Genomic DNA, 22,310 nt, shown 5'->3' with positions numbered 1-22,310 from the left:
GTTTTCGTACCCTAAGCCAAACCCCCATGCATTACTACATGCAGAACACACCCGAGACCCTTTATACCATTGTGTCTCATACCGGAACTGATGAGGAATGGAAGGGGAGCAGAGGGCGAAGGCAGCGTGGCTGTTGGAGGTGCCGAGTAGGACTTGTATATGTGGCAGTATAGTGAGAATGACACAAAAGTGGAGAGAAAGGGATAGAGGCAGAGGAAGGGAGAGGGAGAGTTTAAGGCAGAACAGAACGATGAGTAGAGAGGTGAGTAGGTGAAAAAGGGTGATCGGTGGAGCTGAAGAGAAGAGCAGATTATGTAACGGGTTGAACAGAGTTGGAAAGAAAACCTGAGAATGGAAGGAGTCTGAAAAGAGAAATGGGGGAGGAGGTGAAGAAAGAGCAAGTGAGGCAGTAGGAGACTGCAGAGTGAGGTGGTGGAACAAACTGCATGGCCATAGAGGAGGAAGACGCTCTGAGAGATCAGGAGGAGGAAAGAAACAGGAAGCGAACTGCAGGAAAGGAGTGGAGAGGTGAAGCGGTCGCTAAAGTCTTGAGAATCTGCCACATTATGATGTGGTGGCAAGAGGTTGGCCGTCAAGTGAGTATTTGGAAGAATGGTTGAGCCAGGGCTCTCATGAAAGGGGGAAGCGAATCCTGGGGTCCAACAGCGGCATGAGATGCTGACGCTTGATACCTGTCAAGACGACCCATGGCACTAGTGGTGGTGGTGCCAGGTTTCAAGTCCGCACAAGGGAAGCAACCAGGCATCCTGACAAGTACAGAATATGCCAAGAAAGCCTCAACAACCTGCCAGGAAAGACATGTGGGGATATTTAAAACCTTAGACACTGTGTGTTACTGTTTTCCGTCATGTATTATATTCATGCCAGTTTTTCAGTGCCTTTTCTCACCCGCTCGTGCACTGTAAATCTGTTTCTCCATTATGGGGTCACTGTTACTTACATTCATAAACCTTAAATATCTCCACTGCTGTATGGAATTCAAGGGACATGTTTGCCTATCTGTCTTTCCTTGTTAGTCTTTGTTTTAAGAACATTTAAAATCAATTTCCCTCCGAACAAGCACATCAGTGCTAATTTAAATCTGTTTACCAACAACACATAAAACACGAAAAATCAAGGAAACTGACATGCATTTCAAAATATGCAAACACAACTGTCACTTTAAGGTAGCCAGGCTGCTGTAGCCTCCCATCATGCACTGCAGTGAAAGCTGGAAGGGTCCCTGTACACTGCCTAATGATTATCACCGAGCAGTTTTGGATGGTTATCCTCTTTTTATAGTTTACTTGGCAGCTTTCATTATCCTCTTCCCTTTGAAAGTGTGTCTTTGTCATAGTAGGGCTTTTTTTTTTTACCCTTTTCCAGTTAGGCCGGTTTTCTTTCATGCCCCGTCATTCAGCATGCTGGCTCTTTCAATATGCTTCTTCTTGTGGTGAGGAGAATATCAAGAGTATGCTGTAACACTGTCCTTCTGTATCTCTTTAATTCACACGCCAGTATGGAATGGCATATTTTGATGCCAGAAGGAAAGGGTGTCTCACTCCATGCCTCATCTGTCAGCTTTGAGGTGACAGCCTTTAAAAAGGGCCTGGGTTGTGTACATTCGCGACTGTGGCACCTTCTGTGGTATGTGGCATGTTCTGAAACCTCCAGGGGACTCTTGGAACCTTGACCGTGTCACCAGTCTAACAATGCCACCTCTCGACGTTGCGAAAGTGTTCAAAGTTGAGTGCCTCAATGTTGAGAATGTTAATACGTTGTCATACGTGACGTTAATATGTTAATACTTTGACATACGTGACGTTGGCAGGCGATCCCATTGTCAGGCGGTATTGTAATGTTATACATTGAGGATAATTATGACATTTGTCAGGCTAGGGCGGTTATCAAGGCAGGATTCCACAAGCTCGCTTACAGCATACACGGACACGAGTTTGAAGTCTCGGCAGGACGATTGATTAATTCAGCATGCTGGCCCGTGACCCTGCTCAGAGCATGGATTCACAGGCAGAGATGTTGTCAGGCTATCTTTTGCCATTTCGTGATATAAGACACATCCTTGATGGCGGTGCCCTCTGTAGGGGTTCGTTTGTTAGGTTTAGAAGGTGCCACTAATCCACTGTGGTCCCTGGTTCCAGCCACATTCCCGAACAGTGATTGCCATTGCATTTCATTTGGACAAGGTCTCATTCCAAGATCTAACAATTCATCTTCAGGGCAAGAGATGTTGAAAGGAGTGAAAGCTTGTCACAAGTGGGTCATTGAAATCTGTTTCATTGCCTAGAACTCAAAGGCCTGCCATCACCTCTAATTTACTAATTCTACTTTTACTCCCGTGTCCCATCACCTTTCTTCTATCCTCATGGACATGTCTTTTGGGGAACATGATGCAGAGCAGCATATTTGTAAAAAGATAACTATTGTGCCCAAGCACGGGGGCCACATCCTTTGGCCATGGTCTCTCGCCCAATCGCCAGTCCTTTCATTAGCATGGTCCAAATGGTTCTCTTTTTAAAGGGAGATGGCTGGGATGGCCGTATAGAGGAAAGGGGACTTTGAGCACATTAGTCACTGCTGTGAGTAACTTTAACTTACCCCAACATCCCCTTTTCTCCATGTGCACGTGAGATTCTACACCACCCACAAACTGGGAAGATGCAGTACTCTTACTCTGAATGCTGAAGGTAATACATGAACCTCTTCGAAAATATTCTGGGCAACCTCTGATCTAAATTTGGAATCAACCATAAAACTGAAATCTATAGATCAATGTTTGCAGAAGAGGAGAGGGTCCCCCGGTAGGAGTACATGTGTTTGGTAATTCCTCGAATCCAACCGGTCTCTCACAAAGTGAGCATGGAGATCCTTTGGCAGCGTCACCTTTCTTAGGGCACAGCACTCCAGAATACATGATACAACCCACTGTGTAATTGTCAACGTATCTACCTTAGTGTCCAAAGCAAGAGCACTGTAGGTAACAAACAGGAGATCCGAAGACGTGGTCTTTTTTTTGTTTGCACCAGGTAGAACTTAATAGCCTTGTGTCAAGATTATGCGAAGAGCTTTGCGACTCTGATTTAAGGTTTGGAAAAGAGATTAGAAGATTGATCTCCTGGTTGAGGTGAAACTGCAAGAACACTTTAGGCAAGACCGTTGGATGTGTACAAAGTTACTCCATGCTGAGTCAGTAATTGAGCCTTAGAAAAAATGCCCTACCATTCATTGATTCAACGAGCTGTGAACTTGCATCAAACTGGTCCATACCAGTGTGTTAAGTCTTCTTCCAAATGGGCTGATATCAGGACACTTGTTCTCAAGGGCCTTTGCCCTTCAGCTGTGTTCATGTCTAACATTTCCGTTCTCCCTTTTGGTTCCCCGATGAGGAGACCCTGTGGGTTCCATTGCAGGAATTCTTCTGTGGAAAGCCTCAGCTCCCCTCTTTTTCCACGTGACGCACCTCAAAATCCTGTGTAGAACTGACCACATAGACAGGCTACAATATCACTTAGGTTTAGAGAACCCTCTGAATGGCGATAATGAACCAATCGTGGGGTTTCTGCTAATCCTAAACAGCCAATGCGTTCTGTCATGGCTAGGAATATTTCCGTTACTTCTGAGGCAGGCTTTGTCCACCCTCCAAAGAAATGGTCTCACACTCTGATCCCCTTTTTGGGGTAGGGATTGTTGCTTCCTACCGGGCACAATTCCAAGTTATGGGCCTTCCCACAGGGCCATTGCAACCTTTTTTTTAGCATCCCTCTCATTATGTGGATGCACCTGCCTACTCCTATCCAGCTTCTGAGGGAAGGATTTTCAGTAAGTTATAAACCCTAATAACATCCTTTGCCAGGAAGGGCTCCTTTCTGAACCTCATTTGGAAGGACCACCCTCTTCTGTGCCCCCCTCAGCCAGTGGAGCCCCCCACGGGTGCTTTGTCAGTGCTTCTGCTCAGGCCCTGCTGTAGCCTGTTGCAGTTCCCACGGGGAAGGAGTGCGTTCCTCTTACCCTGGCACAATCCAGTTTGCCTCCTCGTCCTGAAGCGGACAGTCTTATAAGCTGAGCCTATCCTCGCATTGCGTGGGTTGCTGATGAAGGCAATGTGAATGAGAAGGTTCTTTCCTCCACCAGGGTTGTCTGTGAAAGAATGGCGGGCCTAAAGTGAATTTTGGGCCTTCCCATTCCGCAAGGTCCCGTCTCTGCAGAAGGGACCCTTTCTTGCTAGTCAGACTCTCATTCTGCCCTTCGCTTTCAGAAAGATGTCTTGGTCAGAGCACGGAAGGTATGGGAGAAGTCTCGTTGTTCTTTTATAGTTAGTAAAAAGGTGGGTTTTAGATCTAGACATCTCCATTATGGATTAATGTGCCTGCTGTCAGGCCCAATCAGCCGTCACTCCAGTGGCATCACCGTAGAATATAGTCGACTTCTACCAGGCTACATCCTCCGCGTCAGCATGTCCCTGCAGTAAAGAGGAAAACCCGCTAGCCGGGCCTGGTAGGCTAGTAGACCATAACGCTTCTTTTCATCTAAGGGAGGCCAATGCGATTGCTCTCATGGCTGCAGCTACCAGATACTTGAAATCGGTTCTCTGATTTCGAGGCTGTCCTCCAGGAAGTCAGAACAGCTGTTTTGAAAAGCTGGCTTAGCAGAAGTAATGCAGGTGGTGCTGGCATGATGGAGAGCGCAGTCATTTTTAACAGAGGATCCTTATCCACTGACAAAGTCCCAGCTGAGGTTTTTTCTTAAGTCCGACAACTCACTATAAAGCAGTGATGCTTATTTTAATAGGTTACATTTTCTGTTTGTAAAAGAAAGCTATCTTACCCTATCTAATAACATTGCATCTTGTCCTGTATTCACGCAGGATAAACACATGCATTACCGACACATTTTATTTAAAAGCAAAAAAATATATGCATATCCTCGTTTTCTACATGCCTTCTAATTGTTTCATGCTTGCTTGTGAACACTTCTTCCGCGGTCATTCCTCTCAGGCTGGCTCTACCCATGTAGCGAGGGGATGGTGGGGGTGTTGGTGAGGGAGTTCTCCACTCTTCCCCTGAATCGATGAACTTGGCCACTTGGGCTTGTCTCATAAAAACATGGACATCCTTCAATTGGCAGCGAAGCCATCTACCACGGTCCAATACCGCAGAAAGAGTCTTCATTGTTCACACTGCTCAATTCAGGCATGCATCAATCCTTAGGCACGCGTTCTCAACGGCATTCCCCCTTCTCTTGCTTATGTGACCTCTGCTGGAGTTCAAGTTGACTCTTGCAGTTCGTTCTTGGCGACCACAGGAACTCAACATTTCCTTTTCATGCTCTGATCCTGTAGTGAAACATCCCCTTGATTTAGGGTTTCGCGCTTTTGCTCAGGTGACGGCATCCCACCCTGCCTGCAATCTTAATATTTCCCTTCTGGCTCTGTCCTGCCACTCCTTTCAGTGCATGGCCACTGCGACTATCCACTTGGTATTGTGGAAAATGGCTGGCTTGGTGGGTCTTATCTTGGCCTGGTGTGTAAGTAAATTACAGTCTCTTTCAACTGGGTACCATATAATGTCTTCTACCCACCTTCCTTTTTTTACCTTGCGTGTTATCTGACTTCCACATAGTTCAACTGCCCGTCAACCTTCTTAAGTAACCCCTTCTTGGAGACACTGTGGGTACCACATTGCCTGGGCGTTCATGGGGTCTGTAGATTTTATCTTGACAGGAACAAATCCTTCTGAACGTCTCAAAGGGTATCTGTCATATATAGAAATAATCAACCAGGCTCTCGGCTTTCTAATGAGTCTGTCACACGTTGGGTGGTCTCTTGCTTCCTGAAATCTTACAAAGACCACAAAAAGTCACCCCCAAATCGAAAGCAGCATATGATTTTTTTTCCAGATACCTGTATGAATTGCCGTCCTCTGCAGGGCAGCTACCTATCTTGAAAATCCTCAGCTTCCAAGCACTACTCCTTTTGATGTCAGTCACTGAAGTGATACTCTGTTTCAGCAACCAGTGCTCAGTAACCTCTTCGGCAATCTAGAGATCTTTACCCCCTGATTTATAAGTATTGCCATGAGAATCCCCATACAATATGGAGGAAAATTGACTGGATGTAGGAGTATGCAAAGTTTACGGCAGGTCTACTATGCTTCTAATCCATAGTCCACTTTTCTCCATTTACCCCTCTGATAAAACCTGTGTACGAGGATCGAAAAGGACTGAAGGGTAGTTACTGACGGCGGAGAATGCGGGAGTGTGGTTAGGCGGTCTAAGCACGCATGCAGTTGCTCCTCAAAAAAAAAATAGGGCAGTGCTGTGCAATTTTGGCTCTAGTCCAATCACCGTTGACAGGAACCCCCAATAATATGGAGGGAATGGGACTTTTAAGTGCGGTAGTCACGGATCAGGTCCATCTGTCTGCATTTTCAGGTTTGTCGCATTGTTCACAGTATGTTTTTTGTGGGGGGCAGGCTCCCCGCTCCTCCACCCCTACCAGTACCCTAATAATCAACTTATAATGCAACCTAACTGAGCACACCGCCTAAAAAATATTTGCGAAAAATGCGGCAAAAAGTCTGTTTCGCCAATTCTGGTGAAACGGACTCAATCAGATGGGCCACTACAGTAGTCACTAGGGCGAGGAATCGTTAAAAAAAATCTTATTAGAAGCCCCAGTTAAAATGATGAGCCCATTTACTGCTGAGATTGAATCGCTAATCGTGTCAAGAGAGCGAGTGCCTCTGGCCACTTTTTTTTTTTTAGAACATGGCCAGTATAGCAAAGATTGCTGAACACAAACAACCAGGAACCGATCCCAGAACCAAGAATCCACACTGAAAAACCCACAACTGATTACCCGAGCAAGAATGCCCAACCAAGACCACCATTAAAGCATAGAAAAGCAAACCATTCCCAGCAACAAGACCCAGGACATCTCAGTGCAACCAAACCGATGAGGGGATGAGAGAGAAAAGACAGACGAACCGGGCGAGGACCAGACGTATGGTGGCTTTGCAAATGTAGAGGATTGGACTATTTTTCTTTCCATTAAAAATAGACACCGCTTTAAATTTACAAATCCAGACCTGTAGGCCTTACTATTTCTGGCCTGCTTTTCATGGAGATTCCATGATTTCCCCACCATGTTACAGGTCTCCCGCTTCAACTTTAGAGGATGTTGAAGCTTGGGGTGGATGGAGAACGGTGCATGTTTTTTTGGAACTGATAAGTTTTCATTTGTTTTGAAGGAGCTAGATTTTTACATGGCAAAAAAATAACACCTCGAAGCCTACCACAATGCCTAAAACATTACCCCTGAGCCCTGATATTGTTTTAGCCAAATATAGGAAGTTGGTCTTAAATGGCAACATTCCATGCTCTCCAGTAACAAACCCCCCACCGCAACCACCCCGCCACCCACCAGTTGCCAATCCTCTATACCCAAAACCTATGCATACACCCTGGTGTCTTCCAGTTTAGTGCTTTCCTTACTAGTGATTAAATATAGCTCTTTAGTGGGCCCTAAGTGAAGTAGGCGTTTAAAAAAAAAAGACTACTTAAAAAATCGATTTAGAAAGACCGCTCCATGACCTTTCGGCTTAATCCTGCCAGAGGGGGAGGGGTGGGATTGATCGGGGGCGGGGGGCGAGGAAATGTAGTTTGCTTTTTTTTTATAGGTCGCCGAAAATCTGCAAAAATAAATCTTAGGCGACCTATAAAAAATAGAAAACATCACATATAACCATTTAGTGATATTAAAATGTAGAGCTGCCAGACTAGAGACCGCAATGGTAACTTTTAGCAAACTACTAGTACAGCGGTGATTTGGCGCAGTACAAAAGCTCAGAACCATAACTTATGCTTAGAAACGGGAGATTAAAAGTTATGGTCACGTTAGTGACTGAATCAGATGTGTGCGCCAAGTGGGTGGGGGGAGAGAATGAAACCGCACAGGCTGCGTTTAAGGGCACTGCGAAGAGTTCGCTTTTTATCTGGACAAAGGTTCTTAGCGTGTGAACGGTTCTATTTTGGGCTACGCTGAGCAGAGGCCTGGCCGTCCGAAGCTGCTTCTTCCAAACGCGCGGGACGCACACAGACGAAGCCCCAGGCTCAGCACGCATGCACCGAAGGACAGAGGTGTGCGCACTCTCGATGACACATGCACACATCTCTTGTCTTGCTTCTCTGTTCCAAACTCCAGCCCCCACCGCTCCCCGCCCCCCACCCACACACATCTTTTCACGACCTAACAAAAGTTTTTGTAACTGCATTGCCCTCTCGCAGAGGGAGATCATGAGAGTCCAGATGCTGCCATGGCAACCCTGCAGGCTTTATTTAGTGAGGAGAGCGGGCTGGGGGGAGGGTTAGGGGCCGAGCAGAGAGCTGCAGAAGGGCAGGGGGTTGGGATGTCCATTTTAATTTTGTTTTGCTCCGAAAACTTTTTCAAACTAATAGTGGGACAAAAGATTTGGAAACAGCTGCCGGCTCGAGGTCCTGATGAACTCCTAGCCTACAATGATAGTCTTTAACAGGGTGACACATGTTCCATGAGGGTGGAAAATGGGTAGAAATGCAAGAGTGTTGGGAGGTGGGGATAGAACGACAGCCACTGTTGGGCTGGATTTTCAGGCCCTCGGTTGGGGACTTTCACAAGTGGCCAGATGAAGCTGGTGGGATAACTGAAAGCATGAAGCCCTTTTTCCTGGGGTAGACACAGTTGCAGGCCTCTCTGGGTGGCGGGGGAGGGGGCGAGGGTTATAGAGCTATAGGCGAATAAAGCAAAGCAGTACATGGTTGACAGGTGAAATAAAATCGCCCGATGAGGCTGGTTGGATGGTGCTAGAATTCTAGGGGTGGGGCGTGTAAAGAAGGGGGTACATCTGCATTCCCACGAGTGGGAGCTTCTGGAACATGTACTGGAGACTTGGTGTGAGGTGAACGAGGCGGAGAATAGAAGAAACAGTGGCGCACTGTGATTACCAGAAGGGGGCGGGATGGCACTGATAGATTTGGTGGTGGAGCTGAAGACCTAAAGTTGAGGAGGACCACCCCCATCTGGCCACCTGGAACATTTCACCAAATGTTTTAATGAGGTGTCGGCTCCTCATATCCCAATTCTCCTCCCCCTTACTGTTCACCATGCGTCAACCTATTTATTTTCATTCTCCACCCAGCCAAAAGCTAGCACGGTAAAATGCGGTGAGTTGCCTGCGTCGGGATGGGGGATGCAGTGGAGGACACTGACTTGACGGCCTAGTGTCGGTGAGCTGCTTAGAAATTCAAGAGTGCGTTGGGCACAAGTGGTGGTTGCATTGCAGAGGTATTGAGCGGGAGGCGATGGAAGAATACCAGACCCTAGATAGCAGCAGTTGAGAGTAGAATTGCTTACTTGGTGCAAGAGGGGGCGACAAACTGAGGGGGGCAGAATTGTAGACCTAGTTCTGTTTAGAGAAGGATTGCTGAGCCTTCACAGAGGTGTTTGGGGTGTGGGAGTGTGTCCCTGAGGGTGGATTTGCAGACCCTGGTTAGGTTAATCGAAGGGTACAATTGCAGACCCATGGGTAATAATCTAAGACAGTCTAAATCGCGTCCCTCCAAACCTTTTAGACTTGGACACCCAGAATCCCTCGCCCTGCAATGTGCTGGCTAGGGCTAATTGGAATTGTAGTGGAAACCCTCTGGAGAGTGAAATGTTGAGGTCCCCTGAGCTGAGGGTGGAATCAAAGAGCTGGTAGTAAGACCATATCAACGTCCTTGAATGATTGTGTGCAGCCTTTGTAAAGCGTTTTTCTTTTCTGGTCATTCAGCCCATCGTAGGTCGCTTTGGTGGTTCCTTGATCTCTGCCTTTATGACAATACAAAAAAGTTATTTAAATCAATAACCAACCAATACATATGATTTCTAGCGGAGCCCCAATTCTTTTTGCAAGGTTCTAACCTGTGCGAGGTTTGTGAAATAACGAATCTGGGCTATGCTGAAAGGCATTATTGGGACATTCAAGTAATGACTGCAAGGCGCATCCCAGTCCTTACATGGGTGAATAGGGACTAGGACACTGCAGACCTTTGCTGTATAGGCTGACACCTTGATGTACACGGGATCTGGGCTTTTCCATCAATATACAGAATAGAACCCGCAAGGATGCAAGGTGCACTTACCTGCGTCCTTGCCCGACATAGACCAAGCCTTATTAGAAGATATCCTATTCCTCTTGCCGTACAGGGGGAAACTGGAATCAATTCCCAATCCTACCCTTTTTATAGTAAATGAACACTCTTGGCCCTATAGTCGATAACCTTAAAGTCATTTTGAAATAATTTGAATGAGCGTACTGCTTGATACATGACTGACCTGCACATCTTTGGCAAGAGGAGTAGCTGTCTTAAGTTTGGGGTGTCGCTTGTACAGAATGCTTGCTGGAGTTCTGTGTATAATATGACCGAGAAATAACCAGTCTTTCCCCAAATGACGGTTCTGACTGATTTAACGTTTGTGCTTCTCTGGCAGGTGGACGATGCAATGCTCATGTTTGACAAAACCACCAACCGGCACCGAGGTGAGTGAAACCTGCGTTTATGTATTTACTTTGGCATTTTGTAGAGGGCCAGCATGCTGCCTTCTGCCCACTTTGCAGTGTTGAGATCATATGACCAATTGTGGTACTTCTGCTGTTCAGGATCTGCAGCAAATACCCAGTAAACCTGTGCCTTCCATGCCACCCCTGTCCGAGTAGTCAAATGATGGGGTGTCCAGTCCTTTGCATGAGTGGCGGTTGCCTTCCATGCCAGCCCTGCCCGAGTAGTCAAATGATGGGGTGTCTAGTCCCTCACATGAGTGGCGGTTGGGGAGGGTGTCTTAGCTAATTGATAGTCTATAGTTCTTTTTTGAGATCCATGATGAACCTGGGAATGACTCTCAGTTGGGGGTTAACGAGGGCTAGAGGTTGCTGGGTGCCTGGCACCTTGACCGTTTTGCCTCCATGTTATGTGTCTGAATGTCACCTGGCAGATCGATGTTACCATGTGGGACGTTGCAGACTTGACTAGGGGGGAGTATTTTCATATAATCTGGCCCTGTTCAAACATGCAGTGTACATGTATTTCTGTGAGCATCAGTTGCCACTGCTCAGCCCATCATTGTATAGACTGTTTTGGGTTACTTGTGCATTTGCAGACATAATTCAAACCTCTGGCGAACGTCATAGTTGTGATTTTGTTTGTTGTCGCTGACCTACTGCTCCAAATATTGTGTCTGCCCAATATAGATTAAAAGAAAGGTTGAAAGAGAAGAGCAACAGTTATTGCGCCAAACTGCAAGTGGACATCTGCTCCATGTATTTGTCTTTGTGAAGGCAAAAGATTCAAATGGATCACTTGTTTTTTTTTTGTTTTAAAAAAATCCATTTATTAGAACATATTTGTAGGAAAAAGAGTCATGAAGAGAGTTTTAAGAAAATAGTCCTTGATATCTAGGTCCTTTACATGTGTTTCACCAGGCTGACCAGCTGAGCATTATTGGCGAGGTTACATTAAGGACGTGGTCGAACGGACACGTCCTGGAAAGGGCTTCCTCACCTACAGGAAGGGTTAGCTGTTGTTATTGGAAACCAAACCCACATATGAGACCCCCCCCACCCCTCGCTAAGACCACAGTCTTACTCCTACTAGGGATACATTCTAAATATTCTCAGAGTCGCAGTAAAATGTGAAACTAAGCCAGACTAATCTTGTAGCTAAACACCAAATCTGTCCTTTCAATTCCTCCTGATGAACCAGTGTTATTGTTGCTCACTGGTCTTGTGGACTTGAGCGCCAACTAAAAGGGCGGTGGTGGTGGTGGTGGTGGTGGTGGTGGTGGTGGTGGTGGTGGTGGTGGGGGGGTGTCGGTCTTGATCTTCGATCCTGTACTAGATATGCATTCCATGCCTGGACCGATAAGGACTGCTTTTAAGATATTCAGCTTCATCTTCTGGTGACCTGAAGCAGTGCCACTACAGCTGTTGGAAGTCATTAGGCCTTCACTGCCCGCCCACGTGAACCTGATAAAAGAAACTCCCAGGTAGTCAGTGGAGGTCATGGAAGATGGGGTAACATGTTCAAAATGAGACATCCGTCTTTGCACTCATGGAATTGCAGTCTGTACTAGCCAGAGGTCCCTTACATTGCTACATGATAACTCTGAATATAGAGCTTTCACGCAGTCTAACGAAACAATCAAGATACATTTGCAGACCGCTAATTACTGTTACGAGAAGGGGGGAGCAATTAAAATCCCCAATGAACGCTATGTTGTGAAACCATCTCTGGCCAGCCTTACCCAGGGCCCGCTTGTTAAGGATATACTGTGGGGACTCCTGGATTGCAGAGGAGTGGGCGACACCAGGAATGGATTGGCTTCCATTAGAAACTCACACAACCCCTTTTCCCAGCCTCACCCCCCCCTCTCTGATCACACTGTCCTTCTTTCATTCCAAACCAAATTGAGTTTAAGCATATGAGCCTAGAGACTGTCCTGGGTGGTAGCGTGGCATGGTATAAATCAACATAACATAGCATTGTGTCCTCTAAGGAGGTATTCATGAGCAACAATGTTACATGTATATGACTGCTATTTCTGAGCTATGCCACAGTAATGGTAACTGCAGAAAACCCAGGGTCAAATAAAGTTTTGCTGATGACTTTATTGGAATCACACAACTAAGGGATTTCGTTTCCCTGAGCCACGGCAATGGGCTAGGGTTTACTCAATCGACATACAGAGCCTTCCCCAGGCTCTCTAAAAGCCTTAGGAGTGGGGTCCTCATGTTTCCCACTCTCCATTTGGTCAGAACTGGCATCTTGACATCAAACAGCAAGCGGGTGTGTTTTTCTTCCAGGACTTGTAGTTTGGCACCATCACCCTTGGTGCCCTGGGTTGTCTTGACGAGGGTGAGGCATCAGACTCTTTCAGAATCATTGGAACCCTAGCCCAGTGTACAGCCATCTCCCCACCTGGAAGTAGTGATCAACTTCGCCTACCAGGCCTTTGAGATATTTGGCTTTGACCTTAGGCTTCACCAAACTGTGTATGATCTTTCTCAAGACCGAGTTTCTGGGGAGGGTATCTCGCTCCCCTGCGATACCTCCATCCACCCCTCTTCGTTCTTTCCTGTCTCCTCCTTTCTCTTTTCTTGTCTAACCCATGTTTCTTACCTCCTCTGTTGTCTCTCTGCTTTACATTCTCTCTCCCTTTATCTCTCCTTCAGTTTCTCTCCTCTCTTCCATTCTCTTTCTCCCCTTCATCTTCTCTTCTCCGATCTCTCTGGTCCACTGCTCTACCCTTCTGTTCTCTTTTTCTTCCCTTCACTGCCTCTTCTCGGATTTCTCTCCATCCCCTTGATGCTCTGCACTGCTCTCTTCTACTTCCCGCTCCTCCATTCTTCTGTCTCTTCTTCCCCATCTTACATCCCCTCCCTCTCTGCATCCTCTGATCCCCCTCTTTTTTTCTCCTGCCTCAAATCCTCTTTTTCTTCTATCCGCGTCCTCCACACCTCTTTCTTTCCTCTGCACCTCTTTCTCTCCTCTCCTTTTCCACACATCTCCCCACTCACCTCTTCTGCTCCTCTTTTACTCCTCCTCCTTTGCTTCTCTCTTTCTCCCTCTTTCTCGCTCCTCTCCAACTCCTTGACACTCTGCCACACTCGATTTGGCTTCTGCAACTCCTCACACCAACTTCTCACTCCCCTACACCCTCTCTGATACTTGTCCGCCATTTGAATCGTTCTGCCAGTGTGACATGCTGTGGGAACTGTTTGTGAAAGCGGCACCTCTTCTACACCAACTCTCGCGAGGATTTAGTCCTAACCCCTTTCTACCTTTTGAAAATACATATATTCTTTTTAATGTCAATGCTGCTGAGCTTTGCCTGCTCTGCAGTCAAGTCTTCACCCAGAGCACCCCCTTTGCTCTTAAAATTCGGAATTCTCTGTTTTTCCTCTACAGGGGTAGGTGTTTAGTGTTTTTGGTTAGTACTATGCATTTTTCGATTGATCAAAGGTTCTATTTTTTATAGAATTTGTATTGGACATTTATTCATTCGGGACCCTTTGACTAATGCTGTTTGGGTTGTTGCTGTTGCCAGTTCGCAGCTCCTTCTAAGAGAATAGCTTGTGGACTGCCTGTACCACCCAAAGAGGCAAAGAAGCAATATTTGACCTTTATGATTAGGGGTAACGTATTATTGAGGGGCCGAGTAGGCGATTTAGTCACTACTCATCCCTGTACTGCTGCCGAGCAACAGTCAATTCATGACAGTGTCACACACGATAACCTTCGGGGTAGGGTAGGTGCACAGTTGATAGCCACGAGTATTGCTGACCCCTTTGGAACTGAATGCCTGCTGTGAGGAAAAGATGCTGCCTTTGCTTTTGGCTAAGAGCCCTGATGGAGCTTGGATGGACTTGATCTAGTCTATGCTTCTGGAACCAGTATGACTATTTTCTTGCTTGCTGTGGACAAGAACGTCTTGTTTCCAATTCATTTATGGTGTCTGTCTGCACCTGCTTTGCTCAGTTGTTATTCTGTGCCTTCACTACCTTGCCTCTGCATGCCTGTTGACCCTATCATGCCTAACAGTACGAGTGCGATATGTTTGATAAACTCTTGCTTCTTGTACTATGTCAATCCTCCAAGGCAATAGCAGTATCTCTTGTACCTTCTTTCATCTACCTTAAATGTGTACATACTTAAACTTCTCCTTGTATTTTTGTTTGGGGTCATACAGACGCCCATTTTGGTGCCCATCACTGGACTATCCTTCAGGACATGCCCTCTTCAATACTGGTCCAGTTACTCTAGATGATGCCTCACTAGGTTGGGGTGCAGGGACTTAGGTTTTATCTTGAAACAAATGGTTGAAATCACGTGTTCATCGATCATTTGGTTTGAAATAAGTTTGAAAAGGTACCTCGTTCAATGCTTTGTTCTCAAACAAAAAGAATTTAACCATAAGCGCTATTTATTTTAAACATTAACTAATTGTTTCACAGTGATAACTGGAATTTCCAACTTCCTGCAGGTTCCAACAATGGAATGCTTGCCTACTTGTTGTTTCCCCATTTCATTTTAAGGGATTCTTTTTTAAGGAAAGCATGTGTGCTTTGTTCTTGGGTTTATTTAACAGATTGTAATGGTTTTCTGAAAATGTTGTGTTATATTCCTGACTATATTTTACAGGGTTTGGTTTTGTGACGTTCGAAGTTGAAGACATCGTGGAGAAAGTGTGCGAGATCCATTTCCATGAAATAAACAACAAGATGGTAAGTCCAGGAAGTTTGCACTGTGCTAGAGGATATAGTGTAGGAGGGAGCCAAAAGGGTGCCTGACCGAGTGAGCTTGAAAGGACAGCTGTTAGATGAAAAACCTGGCAATCAGACCGAGAAGTGGAATGGCGGATTGCAGGATGCCAGGACCACACTACGACTGGAAGTTGATGGACCCAGTGTCTAAACTTCCAACCTTCTTCCTGAACCGCCCATACCACTACTTAGTCCGCCCCTCCGTCACACTTTGACTTGCCAGCCCAGTTAAAGATTTAGCCATCACAAGAGAAGATCAGTGCCACAGATTTGTGAAAATGGGAGAGGTGCGCGTTACAAAATCCCATGTAACCTAACATAACAATCAGAGTGGCTAAACATTATGGGTTTAGTTTAGTTTATTATTTATATAGCGGACCGCTAGACCCTGGGGCATCCAGGCGCTTGATAGGATTATATAGTAGTGAAAAAGTGTTGCGTTCAGATGTTACAGGCTGCGTAAGAGTCGGTAAGCATTACAAGAGTATGTGAACATTACATGCGATGAGTACATTATGAAAACAGTTTGCTGATAATACACATAATGAAGAAAACAGTTACTGGTAATATGCACATTGTAGATGATTATATATTGTAGCTCAGTTGCTAGCAGTATGCAGGTGGAGACATATTTGTGCTATTTGATAATGATCAGGATATGCGGTATATGCAATGAGTTGTCATAAGCCAGTGATTTTAAGCTTCCTTGGCCAGGAGCCAGGTTTTGGCGCTATGTCTGAAGCGCTGGAAAGAGGGTTCGACTCTCAAGTCGGTTGGTAGTGTGTTCCAGAGTTTTGCGGCGAGCACAGAGAAGCTTGAGCCGCCTGCTTTTTGGAGCTTGTATCTGGGGATATTTAAGTAGTGTGTTTGGGCTGATCTGGTAAGTCGGGCTGGTGTATAGAACGTGAGGTTGTCTGAGAGGTATCTGGGTGCTTGGTTGGATAAGCATTTGTGTGTGAGAGACAGTGTTTTATATTTGATTCTCTGAGGTATAGATCGCCAGTGACAGTCGCGTCTGGTAGCAGAGATGTGCTCGTGTTTGGGGATGTTCCGGCCCGCTCTTAGTGCGTTATTTTGTATAACTTGCAGCTTATTAATGTTCCTTTGGCTAGTGCCCAAGTACAGAGCGTTGCAATAGTCAACTTTGGAGAGTACTAACGCTCTGGCTAGGGTGGTGCAGTTGGATGTAGAGAGGTAGGGTCTGCTGGCATTGATGGGCTTGCAGGTGTAGGTGGTGGAGGATGAGATAGCGTTGATCTGTCTTGTTAGTGTGAGGGAAGAGTCAAGGTATGTGCCAAGGGTTTTGGCGCTGTTGGAGACAGATATGCTGTTGCCGTCGATGGTGAATGTCTGATAAAGTTTGTCGAGTTTGTTGAGTCTTGCTTGGGAGCCTAGAAGAAGGAGCTCAGTCTTGTCGTCGTTAAGGCAGAGTCCGTGTTTGGCCATCCATTCTTGGATGATAGAGTAAATGATAAATATTGTTAAGTACTGTATTGTCGGTGGGATAGTCGCCTGTTAGTGGGATGAGTATTTGCGTGTCATCGGCGTAATTCGTGTAGATAACACCCAAGTGGTCTAGTATGTCGAAGAGAGGTTTTGTGAATACATTGTATAGTGTGGGGGAAACGCATGAGCCCTGGGGGACTCCACAAGTAACGGGGGCTGGTGCGGCAGAGGCTGTGGGAGCGAAGACTCTCATCGATCTGTTATTCAGGAAGGATTGTATCCAGGCATTGGCTTTGTCGGAGAAGTTAGCTGCTGAGGTTAGGTGATTGCAAAGAATGTCGTGATTTACCAAGTCAAAAGCAGCCGATAAGTCGAGGAGGAGAAGGAGGGCTAGTTTGCCATTGTCTTTGAGATTGTCCATTTGTCTCTTGAGGTCGATCATGGCTGTCTCTGTGCCGTGTTTGGGGCAGAAGCCCGATTGTCTTAGCCCTAACAGGTTGTTTTTCTTTAGGTGGTTCTGGATCTGCAAATAGGCAGCTCTGTCGAGGATCTTTAGGAGGAAGGGCACAGTGGTGATAGGTCTATAGTTCGTAGGGACACTGGGGTCTAGAGATGGTTTCTTAAGTAGCGGTAGGACCCAGGAGTCCTTTAGGTTATTGGGAACTATGCTGGATGAAAAGGATGAATTTATTAAGGATGTGATGAAGGGTGCAAGGTGTTTGGCCGCGTCTTTGATAACTGGAGCAGGGTAAATGTCGCCTTGGCATTTGGAAGGTTTAAGAGAGTTGATTATGTCTTCAACCTCTTTAGTTGTGACGGTGGAGGAATCGAATAGGTTGTTGTCCGATCGTGAGGAGTGGGTGTGAGAGATGGGATTGTCAGTGAAGGTAAGACTTTTTTTTTTAGACTCGATTTTGGCTTGTAGCATGGCAATTTTGCCAAGGAGTGCCTCTTGAATGTTGGTGCACCAGGCGATGTCTTTGGTGCATGTGTCTGGTATAGGGGATGGAGACTAGGTCTCTCGGGATGTTGAAAAGCTCTTTGGTGTTGGATTTGGCATTGCAGATTCTCTCATTGTACATGTTTTTTTTGTTTGGATGATAGCTGTCTTGTAGTTGATGGAGGCTAGTGAGTAGGCTGTTTTGTTGTTGGCGGATGGGGACTGCTTCCAAGCTGATTCGGCTTGTCTTTTATTTTTGCAGAGAGTTTTTAGTTCAGGAGTGAACCACGAGTTGAGGTGTGAGCGTGGTTTGGCTTTCCGCAGTTTCAGTGGTGCTACTGTGTTTATGGCCTTGAGGATGGTGGTGTTGTAGAGGTCTACTAATTCAGTGGGGTTGGTAATGGAGGGTGTGAAGTCGATAATGGGTTGGAGCAGAGGGATGGGTTTTTCAACTGTGATGTTTTTCCTATTTCTTGTGAGAGTGGGAGGAGCGTTGGGTAGGGTTTCAGATGTTTGTTTGTCTTTGTTAATGGTGAAAGTGATGAGGTGGTGGTCAGTCCAAGCACAAGGTGAGTTGGCGAGGATGGTGGTGTTGCAGTTGAGGTCTGCTATCCAGTCGAGGGTACGGCCTTTGTTGTGGGTGGGTTGCGAAGAGTGGTGAGTGAAACCTAGTTCTGATATGGTGTTGGCAACTGTGCTTGCTTTATCATCCTTTTTGTCGTTATACCCTAGGTTAAAATCACCAAGGATAAGTATTTGAGAGTTGGGTTTAGTGTTGTTTGACAGCAGGAGAGCAATATTGTCGTTAAACGAGGATATGGGGCCCGGCGGTCTGTAGATGAGGTGGGTAGTGATTGTGCTTGTGTTGGATGAGGCTATTTTGATTGTGAGTAGTTCTGCAGATGGGAATGATTGATTTTGTATAAGTCTGATATTAAAGGAGCTTCTGGCAATAATGGCTACACCACCGCCTTTGCTTGTTTGTCTGTCCGTCTGTGCGGTAGATGGTGTAGTCATTAGGTATGGCTAGCGCTAAGGTGGGACCTGAGGCTGCGTGGAGCCAAGTCTCAGTAATGGCTAAGAAGTCGAGTTTGTTGAGAGAGATGATGTCGGCTATGTCTAGGGCATGGGCGACTAATGATCTGGCGTTGATGAGTGCGCCTTTGATAGTTTTGGGGGTAGCTTGGTGTGTTTTTCTGTTCGGAGTGTGGGGCTCGGGGGCGTTAGGGCAGGAAGCAGATTGGTGGGGGGATGATGTGTTTGTAAGAAGGGTGGATGGTTTGGGATTGGTTTTGCTTTTGCTAGTGCGTGCGTTAGAAGAAGTAGAGGTGGAGTGTGTCCTGGATCTGAGACGGCCTTGTCTCAATTTGCCTATGCTGGGATAGGTGCTCCTGGTGGTATCAATGATGGAGGTCTGTGTTGGGTGTGTTAGATGGGCATTTGTGTTGGATTGGAGTGCGGTAGGTAAGCTGTTCAGATGAGCGAGGGTATGTGAGGGTGGGAGGTGAAGCCTAGTGGCTAGTCTCAAGTTGCGGGCGTAGGTGGAGATAGGATGAGTCGGTGAGGAGACAGCACTGGCGATGCGCGTAACAAGGCTTCTGGAGCCGAGTCTAGAGTTTCTACAGCTAGTAGTGCAAGGGCCGTTTGGTGTAGGTTTGGTGGCAAAATTGCTGATCCAAAGTGCTGGGTCATTTAGGTATGGGTTAGGGCTAGCCATGGTGGGTAGGGCTGGTGGATAACCGGAGTGGGAATGGAACGTCTTGGTAGTGGGCCAGGAGAGTGCAGGTGCACTGGTGGTGCTTGGTGGCACAAGTAGGAGAAGAGAAGACAGTAGTGCGCGGAGTCTAGCAAATCTAGAGATACTGTGGGTGGGATGCAGTCTGAGGGACCAGGGCGCGGTGGGCAGGAGATGTTTGAGGCTGACAGCATTTTATACTAATCACCGTGGGCCAGATGCAGAGTCAATGGTAAAGAGACTGTCTCATCGCAGTATAACTAATGCTGGTGCTGGTACCGAGGGTGTAGCGTAGTTAAATTATGCTCCAGGAGCTGAGTTGCAGTCAGGCTCTGGGTTTGGAGGTGCACAATACTAATAATGCTAGGTGCCAGAGGGGCTGCGAGGTCGTGATACCCAGTAGGTAGTACTATTGCAGATATATACAGATATTTTGGGAAAAGGGCCGAACAGGACCAAGGCCTCTAGCCAATTGGGTGGCCAAAATTAATCTGACAATTTGATAGGCTGGAATAACCAACATTCCAGCCAATCACCGGCCATATAGGCCCCTACACACACCAGCTAAAACAAAAACTGAATTCTAACAGTTCACTCTGCTTGCAAGGCAACATTGGAGAGTGCAAACCTCTGATGCCACTCAGCCAATTAATATTCTACTCCCCTCCTAGCCCTGTGCATTCAGTGTGTCCATGGATGAGGGAGGAGGGTGTTGGATTTAAGGAAACATTTGTTCTGGTTAAATATAGGATGGAGTCAGTGTAGCCAATAAAGAGCTGTCCTGGACATGCATAGATTTTGTGGCCATGGATGCAGGGGCCGAAGATTAGGGATCTGCCATCAAAGTAGATAAATAGCTGGCAGCAAGCAGGAAGGAAGCGATCCAACGGAGCAGGAAAGAGGCATGCAGTTAGCGTTCATGGGGGAAAAAGGGGTCCTGGAAGGATAGTCTGAGAGAGAAGGTGTTCGCTTATTTTCCCTGGACCAAATACCAGATGTTTGATCAATAGCAAGGAACTGTTGAATTCAGGAACCGAAGATTGTAGTCCCTGAATGTTCGGTGGATGCAGCAAGCATGCTGTCTGCATGGCCAGATATATGATGTGATTCTTACGAGTAAGTAGGTAGGCCTTAACGTAGAGATTGGAGAGATTCTGGGCGGATCTGTCTGAGGGCATTGCATGGGGGCTTTCCAGCCAATTAACCATCCTGCAGTGTTGGGGATGTTCATCAAATGGCACAAGGAGGGGGTCTAACAGCAAATGCTGATGTTTTTGCGTGCAGTGGAACGAGGGGGGATCAAGTTTGAGGGTCTTTATTATAAGAGCAGAAAACAGAGATTTGGGTTTAACGAGAGTTGTCAAATAAGAATTCACCAGAGCAGATTACAGAAAGCCCTCCTTTAGGACTGTAGTCCCTAGCCCTTCCTTCTCTCGCTTAGATACTAACTTTCAAATGGGTAAATAAAGAGGTATAGTATCAGAGATTTTAAGTGACCTGCACTTATTTCTTGGCAGGAGCTATAGTTTTCTTGGCTTTCATAGATATCTGGATTTTGTACGTTGCCTTCAGAAGATATTGGTACCACGTCCCCTGGTGCCTTACATCATCTGAGTGAGAGCCAGGTGTCCATTGCAGGATGGGTTCATGGTCTTCAACCCTCTTTAGGCTGACGGAGACGTCCTTGTGTGTGACTCCCCCTTACCCCTAACAAGTCAGGAGTCTCACGTTTCTAGGCCAAACTTCTTCCCTCTTATCCCTCCCAACAATAGCCTTCCCTTGTAAAAGATAGGCTTTATGCTCCTTGTTGACCTTCAGCCCGTTCTTCGCGCTTTCTTTCTTGCCCCCTTTTCTCCTCAACATTTGCAATACTCTGTTTTCCTCTTGTTCTTTCACTGATCTTTATTTTTTTTTATGTATAAAAATCACATGGAAAGCAATGCATTTTTGGCACAAAAACACTTTCAGCATTCACCACTGATAAAAGAGTGGAAGACATGGGTCCTTTATAATGGAGTGAGAGAATGCGACTTGAAGACCAGATCTTGCACAGGAAGGCGGAAACCAGGGACCAGGACAGGATGACATAGGAATGGGATGGTGGAGATAGAGCTGAATTTAGGATGGAGGGGTGACGAAAAAATGCTGTAGAGGTGTTCATGAAAGGTATGGAGAGAGGAACGCTGGATGATGCAGTAGTGTAATGTGTTAGGAAACAGGCTCTTCAGAAAGAAAGTGAGCTTTGAGGTTGGATTTAAATAGTGGTAGAACTGGAGAAGTATGATGAGGAAGAGCATTCCAGAGAAGGGGGGCGAGGAGAGAGAAAGAGTAAACAAGAGGGAGCACAGGAGGCTTGAGTGTTGGCAAAGAGGTGAGCTGAAAATGACCTTAAAGTGAGGAGGAGAGTAGGGCATGAGATGAGCAGATGGGTAGGGTGGAGAGAGTCCATGGATAGTTTAGTTTATACTTAGCCCATTGTTTCGTAGATATCCCGCCAATCTGGCTACAGGCAGAGGAGGTAGAAGTAAAGCGAGAGGTTGAAAAGTGTGTGAACCGCGAAGTTGAGGACTTTGTTCAGAGGTGAAAAACCATAGTTGGGAAGGCCAAAGAGGAAACGGGCACAATAGTCAGATCTTCTAAGGATGAGATTAGCTGTTTAGCACTATTGAAAGGAAGAAGATAGTGGATTTTTCAGATTTATTTTGTCCTTTGCTCGTCCTCCCCTCTCTCCCAACCTCTGTTTTTTTCGCTCCGTCAAGCTGTACCTCGCTCCTTCTGTAACCTCCTTTCAACCTCTCTCTACTGATGGTTTCTCTGCCTCCTTCAAACAGTTCCT

At 46.3% G+C, this 22,310-nt stretch overlaps 1 protein-coding gene and 1 long non-coding RNA gene across 14 annotated transcripts in view; one reads left to right on the top strand and one right to left on the bottom strand.

Annotated features, from left to right (window-relative positions):
• MSI1 (musashi RNA binding protein 1) overlaps positions 1–22,310 on the top strand; it is a 287,638-nt gene that overhangs the window by 208,675 nt on the left and 56,653 nt on the right. For all 12 annotated transcript variants that reach the window (XM_069619758.1, XM_069619754.1, XM_069619761.1 and 9 more), the window contains 2 exons: positions 10,526–10,574; positions 15,232–15,314. In XM_069619758.1, the coding sequence (XP_069475859.1) occupies positions 10,526–10,574; positions 15,232–15,314 (132 nt within the window). The remainder of the gene's footprint in view (positions 1–10,525; positions 10,575–15,231; positions 15,315–22,310) is intronic.
• The window catches only part of LOC138492537 (uncharacterized), a 209,045-nt gene that overhangs the window by 177,975 nt on the left and 8,760 nt on the right, over positions 1–22,310 (bottom strand). The window lies entirely within an intron of this gene.

This window comes from Ambystoma mexicanum, chromosome 10 (genome assembly GCF_040938575.1).
Source record: "Ambystoma mexicanum isolate Mex_15411 chromosome 10, UKY_AmexF1_1, whole genome shotgun sequence".
In the NCBI taxonomy this organism is placed as follows: domain Eukaryota; kingdom Metazoa; phylum Chordata; class Amphibia; order Caudata; family Ambystomatidae; genus Ambystoma; species Ambystoma mexicanum.
This window is presented reverse-complemented; position numbering and strand designations above follow the sequence as displayed.